We start from the raw sequence: 17,933 nt of genomic DNA on the forward strand, positions 1-17,933 counted from the left end.
TATAGAGCGTAAAATTTGCTATATTACACACTTGTACGACGGAGACTACACATGCAGGTAGAGGATAAGAGGACAAGAGGCTCTTGTGAATTAGATTTCAAACACTTCCATAGTTCCAACTTTCTATGATTTTGTTCAAACATTGTTTTTTTTCTCATTTGTCTATTTTTAACGTTCGAGCATTTCTATATAAATATAATATTATATATGCTTCATAGGTAGACGTAGCGTGATGAATTTATATAGGGGGGCTATTATAGCCTATTATATTTCTGATACACAACATATATTCTAAAAATGTAACTAAAAAAAATGACGAAATGAGGGGACTAAGCAAAATTTCAGGAGGGCTATAGCGCCCTCTTAGACCCCTCCCCACCATTCTATGCCTATAATATTCTTATTTCCACTTGAAAGGATGGATAAAATAAGCTACCGATCGTTGACGACTTCAAAGTTCAAAGGCAATATCTGGTAGTTTTAAAATACAGTGTTTATGTAACTATGTAAATTGATCGTTATACGTATAAGATACGTAGGCTACAAGCATGTCGTATATACAACTCGTATATCTACCTATAAGGTACAGCCAATTTTCAGTCGGGAAATCGGTTATCCAAAAACAGTTCACTGCGTACATTGAGTTAAACGTTCAGTGTAGTAGTGTATTTTTGGTATTCGAAAATTGAAAACGATGCCCAAAAACGGCACGCGCAAGCAAATTAACGCGTAGCTATAAAAACATAGTCGCGCGAACCGATCTTATAGGTGGCGCTGTGGTGAACAGCGACCGCGTGCCGCCAAAACCGGACGCGACCAGTCAGTCTGTCTCGCACGCCGGTCGTGTGCCTTCTTAATTTTCGCTCGTTTTTCGTTGAAGTCATTTCTCTCATTTTTTCTACTGGTGCCCGTCATCGATCGCGTCGATAAATATTCTTACACACACATATTATTTTCTTTATTATATATAATATTTTCGTGATAAGTTGCGAGTGATTACCATTCATCGGTCGTCGGTGTGATGATACAATGGGTTAAATATCGGAATGTGCGTGTGTTACCATAATAATCATAATAATATTACTGTGCGAACGCGAAACGATGTCGATATTTGTGCGGTTCTAGTGTCTTCCCGGCGTGATTTATCCGATAACTCTGAACCGGAGCCGCGTAAATGCCATAATGGATACGAGTAATGTCAGAAGTAATGTTGACCGTTAAGATGCAGTGCAAGTGCGGCCTTTGGTGCGCGTTCCTCGTATTATTGGCCGTGTCTGCCGTTTCTGCCGCTCAACTTATCAAAGGTATTTGAGACAATATATTAAATCTAAGTTCGTTCGGCTGTTACTATAGGTACCGTAATGCATGATGCGTTTATAGGTTGATAGCTAGTTACTTAGCAATTACCAGTATTAATTTTAAACATTTTTTTCGGAGTTAAAGCCCGGTAACTTGAAAGAGGAGATCTGGAGAACTATACTTATTTAATCCTATTGCCGGGTAGAAATGCGATGTTTTTCAACGCGTCTTACTATAATGTAATCAGCAAACTGTATATTATATTCACAATTAGCATAACTGGATGCAGATTACTGCACATGTCACATATATGAGGGAGAGTGTCGATATATTATTCTGATTTGTGCATTGGGCATGGATAATATGAGTAAACATTGTTATTAGTTCTATATAGACCCGAGTATTAGTGTATTATAATATTATAGTGTGTCAGTATTGATTTCAAAATCAATGGTTAGGTATTCGGTAAACAGTAGACATACAGACGTCAGACATAGTTACAATACACTATACTATACTATACTATGATAGTCATTAGGTTTTCTTACTATATTATAATATAATTATGATACATTATACCTACAACATAATTATAGGTAGGTACCTACTAATAAGTTATATTAATGTAATATACCTATATTATATACTATTTAAATACATTTAACCGCTAGGTATAAATATTATAGTATTAGACTAACTCGTATAATACCATTACGCGGTAAGCCATAAGGTCCGAGCGGTGGGAAAACACACATCGACTCCTATCTCCCACCGAGCACCCGTTTTGAGTTGCATTGAAAATACACGTATTATGTATAAAATACGTGTATTATAATATTATATAGGCGTATAATCTTTATTACAATCAAACACAAGTACCTATAACAAAACAAACATTAGATGTTATCTTTTTTTGTTCCTGTTTTAATATCCCCCACTAAAAAATAAAACTCAAGACAAGCTTAATGTTCACATAGAATACGTAAAAGTGTAAAACGTTCATATTATTTTAAATACTGGAAGTATCGAAATTTAAAATATAGTCAATGTACCTATAGGTACTATTCTATATAATTGTATATATACAGACACATACAGGCATAATGCAGTACGCAGAGTGGAGTAACCCAATGTTGAATACAGGTATACTTTTGGTCGGTGGGAAAATAACCCCCTGAAATTACGTCCGCCCCCTGACAAAAACAACTTTAAAAAAAATATACTTATTTCTTAAATATACAATAGGTACTCATTACTCGTTACGATTACCGCACCTAATGGTGTTCACTAAAATATACTGTTTTTATACCTTATTGCCAGTATATTATGTACTAACTACTAACTTTCCCAAACAAAACAAAAGTGATCCTCCATCCCCAGAAAATTGTCTGGATTCAACACTGTGCAGATCTATATGATTCATTTATTTACAAAAGGCGATACTTAAAAGTCACAATTTTTCAGAAAATGCGATTTTTATACAAAATGATATGTTTTTTGATTATGTAGACGGATCATTTGTTTTTGGACAAAAATTCGTTTGATAATTCATTGTGGGCAATTATATAAAATTACTCGTGTATGGCAATTCAAATATTTAGATTATTATGTGTAGTAGGTACACTGGTACAGTTTTTTTTTTAATTTGCTGAAAAATTTGCTTTATGGACTCCATGCCTTTCACAAATAATTAATTCATTAATATTTAGGTACTTTAAAAGTTCATTACAAAGTTTACAAAATATGGTCGTTTAAACTTTAAAGATAATTTAAGTAAATTTAATCTCAATATTTAAAATAAATTCTTTGATAAATATAATTATCTTGCAGCCTAATCAATCTTGCCAAATCCGTATAATATGTAAAGTAGCAAGTAGATAACCTATTTATCCTAATTAAAATGTAATTTTGATATAACGAATATTATAGGTTACAAGTCTCTTTTTATTAATTATTGTGTATTTATCTACGTTTGATTTTTAAACAGTACCTATACTACCTATAATATATTATCTTAAGGCAATTTTATATATTCAAATTTTACAATCGCTATTTTGACGAAAAAATCCAAGAGTGTTTTTTAACCACGATTTTTAAATAAGTTCGTCACGAAGTAATAACTTTTCAAAAAATATGTTTAGGTGACAGCTACATAATATAACAATAATAACATGTTATGTGTTTACATTATTCTGTATACATTCACTACACGCATAACGGTTCATCAGATTTCATATATAACGCACATAGAGAGGTTTCTATACAAGAATAGATTTGCTACAGTGTAATGTAATAAGGTCTTCGTACTGGAAACCAAACAACCGAGTTTGTCCGTTGCCGTACTATAGAAGACGTCACGTCAAAACTAGAATACCTACCATTTTTGCAAAGAAAAAGACTTGTCAAGTCAGTGCGAGGCAACAAACGGATACCTACATACTAGAGAGACGTAAAATATGTTAAGAACGAGAAAAAAAAGATTTCGATGAAAGTCAAATACAGCCTCGATTAATAATGGAAAACGACAAGAGTTTATGGAAGGCATAAAATATAATATTACAATACAGTCAACATGCACCACGCACGTTCACACGAATTGTATTCCTTGGTATAATAATATAATGTTACCTTGACAAAACTGATTGTTTTGTCACTAGAACAATGCATTAATTCAGCCCGCAGTGTCGTCTGATTTTATTATCGAACTATTTAAAACTAGCAATGCGTATTTGTGCTCCGCCTGAACCAGACTCATTCAAAGATGGAAACATTCTTCTTTGTCGCTAAAACCATAATAATATATATTTAATACGAAGCAAAAGAAAATAATATCCACTGGACAAGACGTCCCCCCCGCATGCTCTCATAGTAGGCATATCCGCTGTAGCTTTAATAAATCTCCCCTTTATCGCGACAACTATTCGACTTCATTATTGGACCGATTTGGTCTGTACCTGCCTACCTACCTATCTACCTACATGCGCCGCGGTAATAAACTACGTATCATTTTTCCATAGAATATATAGAATATCTACACATACGCTTCCAATAGGAAGTCACAATACCTATCGGCACATATCTCTTGCCACATACATCTCGGCCGCATTAAGTCCGTCGGCTGTGTTCAAAGGAGTATTTCTCTTGCCGGTGATATGCACGTTCTTGCATGTAATTATTATACCAGGCGTGTATACAATAAGGCTTGTAAATACAAACGCAGAGCCGCCAGTTCGATCTGCGAATTGTGTTCAATAATTTAAAACTGTTAGGCTTATAAGCTATAACATTGTATCAATAATGGCCAATATGTAATATCGTTATGTTATATCAGCGGGAATCCACGATAGCGCGTGGCCTATGTGGCTAGATATTAATATCATAATTATTATGACAAGTCAAAAATCTATTTATTTTTTATTTTTTGCCGTCGACATAATTAAACTTGTAATAGCCATTGTTAAAAAATTCCACGTACATTATCGTAGCCACTTATACGGGTCCTATTGTCTTTTTCGTAGTTATATTTTTTAACTATTCCTCCCACATTTTGTTGCTTGCACCCTTGACCAACATGAATTGCATTTGGAGCTATCTTGAAAAATCAAGTGAGTTTCCATAATTTTAAGTTCGAGGTCTTTTAACTTTTTTTTTTTTAATTAAAAAAAATAAAAAATTATAAAACTTATTTAACCTTTAATTGTTTATTGATCTAAACAAACTCTATGACTAAGTTAGTTTAACTCTTTTTTTTTAACAATTTAATTTTTTTATTTCAATTTATAATATTGTTGCGTAACATTATATTATATGTGTCTATGAGTATAAAGGTTTTTAATATAATTTAGTTTTACGTACCTAATTACATTTTTTCTAAATAAGTGCTTTTTAACTTGGAAGTGTTTTATATTTATTAACGGGAATTGGAATAATATTTGTTCTTAACATTGAGGAAAACTACTCTTTACTATAGAATTTATCGGTTACCTTCAATTTCAAATGTAATCATCTTGAGTCAGACTGTGATACGGCCATGATGTTCCTCATTGTATAATCAGAAAAACATCCTTGTTTTAGCGACAATTATTGAAGCGATACATTTTAAGCATACAATTAGAAATCTACTTGTCACCAGAAGAAGATTTTTACTACCGTTTTTTTTATTGATATTACTTGTTGTATCGTACGTTTTTACAATCTTGTTATAAGCACATTGTTTATGTTGTAATACTAGCGACGTAATTAAAATATAGGACGACCTGATAGTTGTATATATACAGTACATTGAGGTTAATTGCATGATACTTGTATAGTATGTGTTTAATATTATTGTAGTAGGTAGATAAAACCGCTCTTCCATGACCCGTATCCGGAGGCTGAACTGATTCTATGCTTGATATTAAAACAAAATAATATTTATTATTTAACATTTCGTTTATTAATTGAATTTTTATATAGGTATACCTATAATGTGGTGTGAACTATTTTACGTAATGCTAATTTTTACAGATTATTTAATTAGTTTATTTCAATGATTTATTAGTTTAGTCACGTTTAGTTTTCGTACAATAGGCTTGAATAGTCATTATTTGCTGACCCCCCTCATAACTCATAAGTAGGTAGGGAAGAATCAATTTGAATTTAAAGTTTATGGGTTTTTTTAATTATTAATAATTTATTATAATTTGTATAGTAAAATGCACGTTATAAAGTTTTTAAAATTGTATATTTGAAAATTCATAATATCTTTATTATGACGATGGCAGTTATTGATCATCAAATACCTAACGCAATGAATAATGACAATCGATAAATAGACGATATTATCATCATGTTAATACTTAATATTAAATTTAACACTATATTATCACATAGTTTAAAAAACTCTTGTAGGAAATACGGTTAGTCAAAAACCGACGGTAGATTGCATACACCAATTAGCATTTTGTAATGATAATATTACCAGCACACCTTGTAGATTCTATTAGCGATCGCGAATGCATTGCATTGGTTTTACAATGATACTGTGTGGTTTTTTTTTTTACTACCAATGTAACAAAATACTATGCAAGTTTCTTTTTGTTTATGTATTAATTAAGCACGTGCCACGTGGTATACAGACTAGTGTCTAGTACATAATACACAATAATATTATCGCACGTATGCGGTATACCGTATACGTCATTCCACAATAATTTTAAATATGCAAGTCTGACGACTGTCGTCAAGATTTAATTTATATTAGTTATTGTAACTTAACGATAATGAGTAAACATTTTAAAAACGATGGTGCCGATGGAGAATCCGATGGGTTATAAGAATAAATACTCCTTTGAAATTAACAAAAGTAATGATAGTGAACCTAGAAGTTCAAAACGTTATACTTAAAACAATTAAACAACACGGTAAACTAACTATTAGTTATCAGATACTATATTTACGATGTTTAGTTGTTTACGATGTTTAGCCTAGTTAGCACATTAATGGCCGCCGCCCGTTACCAATCAATTGTCTACTATATTTATTTTTCAATTGAAAATTCCTGAGCACGCTCTGATTAACCCCACCTTCAAGAGCTACCCTTAAGAGCAGTAAAATTGATTCAATATTCAACTTTAAGTGTAGTTTCCGGTAGAAAACTAGATCTACTTGGTATTTGTGGAGTAAAATAAAAAAACTATCAGGACTTTTCATAATAATTATAAAAAAAAAAAATTAGGAAAAAAGTTGTACATTTTATCCAAAATCGATTGTTTTGTTCCTAATTCAAAAATTTCAAGAATAAATAACTGTACTCTCAATCTTTCACCAAATATTTAAATTATAATTTATTCAAAACATTATGTCTCCTGTGGTGCTATTTATAGACATTTAAAAATTTCGTTTCCATAAATTATAATGAAAAATATAGCCATCTCAACCAATAAACTCAAAAATGTGATATAAGGTTGAAGATTCCTCATAAATCTTTTGATATATATATATATGATGTTTTTGTTTGATTGAGTAAAAACTTAAAAATTAAGCATTAGATTTCACTTAAGTTATTATTACCTATCACTTATAGGTACCGTAATTTAAAAATATCGATAATACACATGCAATTTTTTATTTATACCAAGTGTTTGAAGTTAACATTTTGAAAAAAACACGACAATTAACAAATTATTTTGTAGTTAATATTTTAAAAAATTGACCACTTTATTAACTAAAGTTTGAAAATGTAATACAGGTTCCTCATAATTTTTTATTACAGAAACCTAACAATTTATAAAAAACTAAGTTTTTTTCTGGACACTTAAGTTTTGACAACATTTAAATGAAAAATAACGAGTTTAGTTATTTATTTGTTCTTCAAATAATATAATTTTAGAAAGAATTAAAATTGTATGCCACTTCAAATACATACAACCTACCTGTCCTATTTATTATTTTTTACTATGCACAATTACACAATGACATTTTAATATACAATATCCTTAGATAAATTTTAGCCATTTACCATAAACTTATTCATACTGTTCTACGGTACGTTGGTATTGATTTATAATAACAGCTAATAATATTATAATTACAAAAAAAATATTGTCATACGTTTTTATAGTATTAATACGTTTTATTGATTGCAAAATTTTATTATCGATGAATATTCGATACCTATATTACGGTTTGATAGGTATTATACCTACCTAATAGCTAGTCTTGTTTTTAATATCACATCCTGATTAATTCAAAACCTATATAATGCTTTCTTGTACTTTTGTCGCCGTCAGAGGTCCATACTATAATATAGTAGTTGTGTTACGCGTGAACGATATTCCCATAATCAAATAGGATCAATGAAAAACCAATCGCACAGTACCTACTTGCGAAACACAAGCGCAATGACTTGAGGCTAATGGTCTCCTCATTCAATTGTCGCAATAGAGTGGTGCTTATATATGAATATATGTATAGGTAGTTCCCTTATAGTAATAATAACAATACTTAATGGAAGATACTTTTACGTAGCCCCGGGCCGTTGAATCTGCCCAGCTCATCCGTGATTACTTTTCTTTGTGTAATATATTGTCCTTATTTGGTGTTGATAATTACATCACCTACGGGTCTATTGAGCATGTATGGCTGTATATAAATATATTATATATATATATATAGGTACAACTATAATATGTAATATGTATAATATATAATATATATATATGTGTATAATTTTTATAATGAACCTCGGTAGTATTACCATGGTTAAGTTTTGACCATATTATAGGTACATTATTATCGAAGATAATCAAATTATGCTTTGCACGTCAGGAATTCCGATGGAACAATAGACCTCGAGGTGAAAACCAGAGAAATTAAATTGATTTTTCACCGAGGGTCCGTGCAATGATATTATTTTGTATGGAAATTTTTAGTTTTTCAAGGTGACTGTTTATAAATGCATTCCAAAGATCTACACATTGTTTACATGTGAGTTATAATTTATTAACCTCCAATGAACATGTCAAATATACAGTCTCAAAGTACGTGACTAGGATTTCTGTAATCTGCCACAATGGTTATAAATGGGTAAAACGATGGTTGTCTGGATTATAATGTAAAGATATTACTTAAGTGAAAGGTCGGACATCCGTATTATAATATATTATAGTTGTTTGATCCGCGTTATCATAATAATATAATAAGGATCCATTGTTAATTTTCATATTGCAATTTACTTCCTCTTAAAGAGTAGGAACATGATTCTTAATTTTAAGAATAAAATTATAATACTTAGTATTTATTTTATAGGTAAGTATGTAAATCTATTTTTTGTAAACTGTTACATTTTAGATAGCTATATGTATTTTACAGAAAACTATATAAAAACTGTGCGCATTGTGTCATTGTGTGTACTGTAAGAGTATCATATTATATTCTTATCAAATAATTTATATAAAGCACATTTTTATGGCGTATTTAATCATTTGGTTGCATGATAGGTAGTTGACGTTTATTGGTTTGTGATCACGATTCACCAGGTACAGTTAGTTCAGTCAGACTGCAATAGGTACAGATAGTGGTTATCGTTAGTTTCAAGACATAAGTAGAACATTACATAAGACAAAATGACAACATGGACTTTCATGAAGCCGTAAAATAAAAACTTGCTATGTATATATCGTACATATATAATGTATCTATAATACGTATATATAATTTACTGATATAATGTCATAATCATTACCTATATAGAGAAAAAAAACATATTTTCTTTAGCTTATTTCTCGACCAACAAACCGCATTCGGTACCTATATAGTATATAATGTTATAACTTATAAATATATGAAAATCGTATATGGACAATGTAATTGGAACATAAAAACCAACATACGTATTTTCTGTATATGCACGTAGGTATATAAGTATTTTATATACGAGACTGGAGCAGTTATATTATATACTGTAAGTCTGTACTTATATACGATTCTGGTTTAAGAAGCGTCATTTGATTTCATAGAGAAGTTCTACGTAGTTATTTATGGGTTTCTTTTCTGTTGATTTATGCTGTTTTGCTACGTTGAAAAACATTACGAATGGCGGAAAACAACGAACGAAATGATAATGCACTGACTAAGCGCAAACTATCTAGATTGTGATAAATGTATAACTGGTTGTTTGTATATATAATAGCTAGGTACTATGTCTGGTGTTCAAATGATACGAGAAGTTATTTACATTAAAAGAAAATTTATTTTGTTTTGGGAATTACAAAACTAGCTTAATCTATTCACATATTAATTATATAATGATAATTGTACATATTATATAAAAATATGTGAAATAAATATGAATTAAAATACTGCAGGTTATAAATTGTCTGACTAGATATCCTTTATGGTAGATATTATCATCGAAATGGTAGTACGTATAAGTAGGTATAATATAAATGTATACATTTATATAGTATATGGTTAAGTATGTAGTTAAGTATAGTAATTTTTGGTAGTTAAATTAAAGAAAAATAATTCTGTATAGATATATAGTGTATATATATTACGTACAATGTATATTATGGTAAATGTACGGTTTGTTAGGTATAATATGGTTTTAAAGTCAATACTAGGCTTTACCGTAACAATACAATTAATAAAATTAATTTTATACATTTTCATGTTATCTTTAAATCTACCAAAAATTAAATATAAATTCATAATAATGTAGGATAACAATCAGGTGGTACTGCAATTATTGTATTAACATTTAGTTTGTAACACTGTTAAAATATCTGTTCATTAAAAACGTATATAACATTGTAAAAAAGTGTTTTAAAAAATGTTTTTATAATACTAGTCGAACGTTATCGGCTATAGCATGTACGTTAATTTTTCCAGTCACGTCAATTTGCGATTAGGAGACAGACATCTCATGGCCAATTAAAGATGGCTGTACATAACTTTACTAACTGTACGCCCCCTGTACCTAATTGTTTTGATATATTGGGTGATATATAGGGTTATTTCTTTACAAAGATATAATATATTAAAAAACAAGAATTATTTTTAAACACTTTAGTAAATAATAAGTTTACTGATTTTTTAAAACTACTGTCAAGTGTCAACTATCCAAAATAAATAAATATTTTTTTAAGTAGGTATCAAACACATAAATACAATTATTGTAATTGAAGACAGAACATAAGTTAAGTGTAAACGTCGAAAGAAAATATCTAAATGTATGGTAAAGTTAAGCAAGCGAAAGTCAATGGATTTTTCAAATTTAAAAACAAGTAAATAATGTAGTCCACGATCAACTGTACTAAAATGACGCACCGACGGCACCGTGTTAGTTTACCCACTCACTTTGATCAATTGAACCGGTAGATATGCGTTAATGTGTTCATGTCAAAACATAACTCGGCCATTCATCTAACGGAAGACTTGAGATCTGGGTCGAGTGGCTGTGTCATGCACATGCAGCGTGTCTTTACAGTCGTCAGTATAATATGGTTTCACACACACACTAAAATATCCGTTAAGTAAATATATGGACAACTTTGTCGGATAGATACTCTACGTAAAAGGAATGCCCGTGCAGGCATAGTCAGTTATGATATCTTATGACGCACGTATATCGGATATGAAACGTAACTGTTTGCGAATGTTATGTATACCCATTCATCGTATAATACTATGTACACCTCGAGAAAAAAATAGCCACTATATTATGGCCACCCGATATCTCAAACTTTCGTGAAGTATGTGCAGTGATGGCACGCGTGTGCGGATATAGTGTATCTTAGGTACTGTGCGGGAGTCTTGTACACCGGATCAAGTTCAACGCCGTTTCAGTCGTTTCGCCGGGGAACTGGAAAATCGTGTTACGAGCATATACCCTCGCAAATTAATAAGTCACTACATCTCCAAATGTCGTAAACCACGTATACAAAACCTGTTTCGGTGTATAGATTTGTATTTATGGATGATGCTTTTTTAGCTTGGATAACTCTGTACGGTTCGCTATAATACGCACATAAATATGTCGCGCTACTTAACTGTTGCAACACTGCGCGTCACACGGACATCGGTTGTATATATCGAGTGCATAATAATATATGTGAAGATATATTATGGACGGTCGTACTATAGCGCGTGTATTTATAAGAGGGCACACCACCATCGCCACATTGACTCTGCATGATCGAGCGGATGTCGTGGGTTTAGTTATATGGGATGAAATATTGTATATTTACAAGTTGAGCGAACGAAAGAAAGAAAGAGTTCAATCGCGACGTGCACATGGACGTTATGTATAGAATTATCTGATTGCATTGAGTGTATGTACTTATGCGTCTGTGTATATTTTATATTATATAAACAATAACATCGATACTTCGGTTATAAAGGTAACATTTTATATAACATACTATCAATGGTTTTGACTTTGGAAAGTTATTTATTTGTTGTTTTGATATAAAGATGACAGGGGGTTTTGATAAATATTGATTTGTTTGTTTTTATCATTTTTCAAACGGCTTCTTAACGAAGTAAATTAGGATATGTTCTATCTTGTATTTAACCGCTAAGTACAATATTTTAAAAAAAAGTGTAGTTTCAGTAATTAATCGAAGTCTTAATATTTTTTATTTTTTTATTCTAGATGCTTAATTTTTACTGCAATTTTTTGTCATAAATATTTAAATTGTATTATTATATATTATTATATCATACAGTCTTAAAGAATTAAATAAGTTATTTATTTTTATTTTTTGAATATTATTTAAATAATTGGTAATTGAGTACATTTTATTATTGTAGTTCATAATACACTTTCCAGTTAATATAGGTAATTATTATTGTCTGAGTTGCTTAGTGTAGTATGTCGAGTATCTAAATACCTAACATTTATTTTGAGCTTTACAAAATTAAGATTTTTTTTATTTTATTGAAAACAAGACATTTTACAATCTGTACAATAATATCACAATAAGTAAATTTAATAAATCAATAACTGGATAAATGTTTAATGGTATGAACATTGAACAATTGATGTTGTTCAGCTAGGAAATTACTCATTAATTAAACTAATAGCCAATCTAAATTATTTACGTTTTAGTCTTTACGAGAAGATTTTAGTGAGTGTTTATATTTTGTAAAAACGTTTATAAATTATTTGGGCTAATTGTAGTTGTTTTTACTTTTAAGACATATCAAACTTTGATTCGTACCAAGAAGCGTGTGACCTCAGTGTCATTGGCAATTGATTTAGATTGGTATGATTAAAATTTCCTGATATCAGAGGGTTTGGTATGAGTGTATGACTCTAGGTTGCAGTTCAATAGAAACCATACAGGTCTTAATTCTTATATTATGTAGTATATTTTGGAATTTATAAAAAGACGAAGGAAGACGAATCTCTTATTGGCTGATTTTATTTTTTTCTTATAAGATAGCCCAATCATATTATAACCAATCTTATACGTTTATCCTATAAATTAATATACACCTAAGTATTTAATTTTCAGACGGACAGGAATGAGAGAATATTGCTCATATAAAATCCGGTTATATTTATTGATATAAGTACATAAAAATAAGTCCATACGAGAGAGAAAAGAGAGAGAAACATATATTGGTACCTAACAATGATTATAATAACTGTATGTGTTTTATTTTAGAAACATTTTAATGATAATATATCTATATGCATGAAATAAAATATTAATATGCAATAGGTTTGTGACATTTCAATGTCCTCTTTCGTCCAATAGCTTCTTACAGCCGCTCACTTTGCTTTTCAGTTATCGTGACGCTTCGCAGGTAGGTTATGATAAGTTTTCGTAACTATTCCATTTGATATATACAATATACGTATACGATGGCTGCCGCGCAGATATAATGTTATAATATGTATTGCCGAATACAATACGAATAGACGGATAGCATTAGCAGCAATTAAGCGATAATTATTATATTTTCCGTCGCTAGTTGAGATACTCCCCCCTCCCCCCCCCCCATATGATGACCTCAGAGGTTGCACGTCGGACAGAGTTGCCTCGTTACACAACTGCACGACGTTTGAACGGTTCTTTATTATTTATGTATACATAGGTAGGCATACGCATAAAAGAATATTCGCTGCAGAATTCTCGTGTGGACGGGATCGTGAATAGCGTACACTTGTACACTTGTACACATGCCCCTAGGTTTATGAACTGATCTACCTGTATAGTCCCGTACGCGGTTTTCTGTCGATATTCATGTCGAAGGAGGAGTGAGCAGCAGTGTAGCTGCAGTTATCCAAACCCGACACGGATCGTAACGGTCGATGGCAAAAACAGGAAAAACTTATACCGTGTTCAAAAAAGTAAAAAACAGAAGAAAAAAAACATTAAATTCACGGATGAACCCGAGCGTGAAGCGAACTGCTAAAAAATCATCGGAAAAGTGTAGTGTGTGAGCCGAAGTGTGAAGGTTGAAATTGCGATTATTATTACGAATCGACCGTTTGTTGCGCGAATAATAATATACCATTGGAGGATGGATGCGTCTATAATATTTTTTTATCGTTTTTTTTTCTAACTTAAATACAACTAAGGTTTTAGATTTTTACCACATGTAACCACTCCAAGTATATCGACACGTTCAACAATAAACCCATATTATTACTAGTCCGCTAGTTTTATTATAAAAACAATAACATTGTTATGGGTTTAATAAGTTAAAAATATTATTGTAATGTTCTGCATTTTGTTGACGATACAATTATTGACAAAAGTCAATTACTCAATTTGATTGGAAGTATTAAATTTTAAAATGCGTGTAATGCGTATAATCAATATATATATTATATACAAATTATTTATATTGGTATTTGTGTTAACTATGTAGCTAAATGTTTGCAATTCATTGCATTTAATCACATAATTATACATTAAAGTTTGTAAGTTTTTATAATATGGATCACACAAACAGATGATATTATATTAATATTATGATAGACCAGACATATTTTGGAATAACTGCTATATAGTAATAATAAACTAGTAATAGCTGACAGGTTTTATTGATTGGATTCTAAACTTGTTATAGTTATTCATAATTATTTAAATTGTTTATAGTATCATCTTTGAACAAACATCGTATATTTTAATAATCGATTTTAATATTATAATTTTTTTTATACATACCTACCTAGCTAGTATTCATTTGCACACCTACTTTTTATAAATTTAAAATTGTTCCATATAAATAATTCTAAAAATATTGTTAGCAAATTAAAATAAATATCATATTGATTATAGTTACTATTTTTCATACAATACGAGACGATAATAAAAGGGTATATATATATATATATATTGGATGCAAATATTGTATTTAACATAGGTAGTGCATTTAATATTTATAGTTTGTTTAGTATTATTTATGGATAGTATATATAGGACAGAGGTACATTTGTGTTTTCATTTCTTATTTTATTTATTGTAATTTCAGTACCAATATTATAACCACTAACCAGTAAGTCTACTAATGTCAATAAACATTTGTATGGAAATAACTCGTTACATTTTTTCATTGTGAAGATGATGCAAGTCCAGGTCTTCTATTTAATGCAATATAACGTTATAATGAACTGACGCGTAAATATTTTATGTGTTAAACGAAGTACCTACGAATCCATCAAATATTGAAACACGTATATAGGAATCGCAAGTTTTATACAATTATTATAATCAACGCATACGGAATTCCCACGATATTAAATTCGGAAAATCCTTCTCATTCCCAGAGTAATCGTGTGCGTTTCTTTCCGGTTACGTCGAATGTTGATACATATAAGTTAGTTTTATATATACAATATAGTTTTGCAAAATACCGTAAAATCGAGTCCATGCGTGCTTTCATAATGTTTTCCAAATTTAATTGATTTGGAGACAAATTTTCTAACAAATATGTGTTATGTTTCCAAAAATAATAATAATATTATATAATATTTGTATATAATTACTATAAAAACAAAATAAGGATTGGTAAATACGGTTTTGGTACGAATTATTTTCCTCGTAAGAATAGAACAATGTGTGGGGCTGTAAAATAGGGTAAGTGGGTAACTAGTTACTACCTATATTAGGTATGTATATTATACTTATACTCTTAACACTCTTATGACTCTATAGAGGGAAACTCTCCAAGGTCATTAGTTGATTTGGTGCTCGTGCAAGACCATCCGGTTAGTGCGCGTGTTTGGCAATGTACTGTTGTACACCTGTATTGTTATTTTCTCTGCTTGGTTTTTTGTTTTGTTTTTTTTTCTTAGATTGGTCGAATAAGCGGAAATTCAAATTTTATTCATAAATTCCAACTTGGTTATTAAATATTTTGCTATATGTACGTGCCTTCCTATTTCAAGGTCTGTATAGTTCGATTGTCAATTTCCTAGCGTTTGCAACATATACCGTCAAACAATTGTTTCGCATGAATCAATCCGATTCCCTCGATATGTCTGCACAATGCATGTATACAATTATTTATTATAATTATAAATAATTTTTTCACACATAAGTTTAACTTGTGTAAAAATAGTTAAGTATACAATTTTATTAAAAAGTGATATAATTAATTTTCGTGTGGAAAAAATAAAATTTCTCATTGAGTAAATATAATATCAGATTAATATTTCATGTTTATAATTCAATGAACCGTTTGACTCATTGGACATTCACACACCCAAACACACGGAAATGTATTTTTACTACCTACCCACTAACTACGTTTGTAGAAAGTAGCTATAATTATAAAGATGTGCGAACTGCACTCTTACTTTTTACGAATCCGGACAAGTCGAAAATACACTCATATAATTACGAATACACACTATTATGATGAATATAATATATTATTATTATACCTAGTTAAATATATACACATATAACATAATAATATACATACTATTATATGATAATCTGCTTTACAACTGGTCTAAACAGGACGTAACTTTGATTTCGTTTCGGACCTCACCTTGTCGCCGATTATCCTTGACGCCATCGTTTTTATTTATTTTTTTGACGTCGGTCAATCGATTTTAATGACGACCCACCTACTTCCGTCATTTTGTTTATCATCCGTGTCAGTAAATCCGATCTGGTCCATCAACGCATGACGTGCATAAAACATACACGCGAGTTGTATTTACATACGTTGCGCGACCGTACAACAAACGGGTGGTTGGAAAGTATAAACATTTTACGTTTTTACAACGCCCGCCCGCCAACACTATTCTATATTATCATATACCAGCTACATATTAGCCACGTAGGTTGCAAGTATAGTATAATATAAGAGATGTATATTATTTATTTTCACCGTCAAATCTCGTTTGAATATATTGTATTATATTGACGGGGGAACAATGTGTTACCCACTAACAAACTGCCACTAAACGGTGGGGGTGGAAACTTTCGCCCAGTCTCTTTTCATCGTGTTCTGCGCTGCGATGATTAATGCAATTCATAATAATATATATTCGCGTGTGTGCAGCGCGCGTGCGTCTGTTTCAAACGTAAATGTTTTGCAACCGGCGCAGGATCAGAAGTTGGCGTGCACATAACCTTCGCTATCGTTTTCGTGACACACATTCAAATTAATAACGATAATAAACGGGCGCGTCTTACGTTTACCAATCGCCCAGCAGACGGACAATGGCCTTCGCGTAAAAGTTTTATTGCCCTCTTTTTTTTTCTCTCCCTCTCTCCCACTCTTACTCTCTACGTCTCTCGAGCGAAGCTACCATGTCGTAATATTGATACTAATAATAATAATATAGGTTCGAATGTTTAATCTTTAATAATATGATGTGTCATGTGTGTAATACCTGGAATTATAGTATACTATTATGCCGATTCTGTGTATCCATATAATAGACCGGCTGTGAACGGCTAATATAACGAACGAATTGATCAATATACATCGCATAACGGGTTAAATTGCATGCTTAGTTGTTATTTATTGAAAAAAAACGGTCAGAAGAAGTAAATGCGTATTTTAAGCATTGAAGCTTCAAAATATTGATTTTACGAATTTATAAAAATACATTCTTATAAATTAAAATAAAAGGTTCCGCCAAACTAATATGTATTGTACTGTTAGCGTATTAG

General features: G+C 30.8%; 1 protein-coding gene across 1 annotated transcript in view; it reads left to right on the forward strand.

Moving 5' to 3' along the window:
• The first annotated feature begins 812 nt into the window (after nt 1-812).
• Nucleotides 813-17,933, forward strand: part of LOC100158733 (proline-rich receptor-like protein kinase PERK8) — a 53,628-nt gene continuing 36,507 nt past the window's right edge. Inside the window, exon 1 of the mRNA XM_001942622.5 lies at nt 813-1,304. Within this exon, the coding sequence (XP_001942657.2) occupies nt 1,196-1,304 (109 nt within the window). The 5' untranslated portion in view covers nt 813-1,195. The remainder of the gene's footprint in view (nt 1,305-17,933) is intronic.

The sequence above is a fragment of the Acyrthosiphon pisum genome, chromosome A1, assembly GCF_005508785.2.
Source record: "Acyrthosiphon pisum isolate AL4f chromosome A1, pea_aphid_22Mar2018_4r6ur, whole genome shotgun sequence".
NCBI lineage: Eukaryota > Metazoa > Arthropoda > Insecta > Hemiptera > Aphididae > Acyrthosiphon > Acyrthosiphon pisum.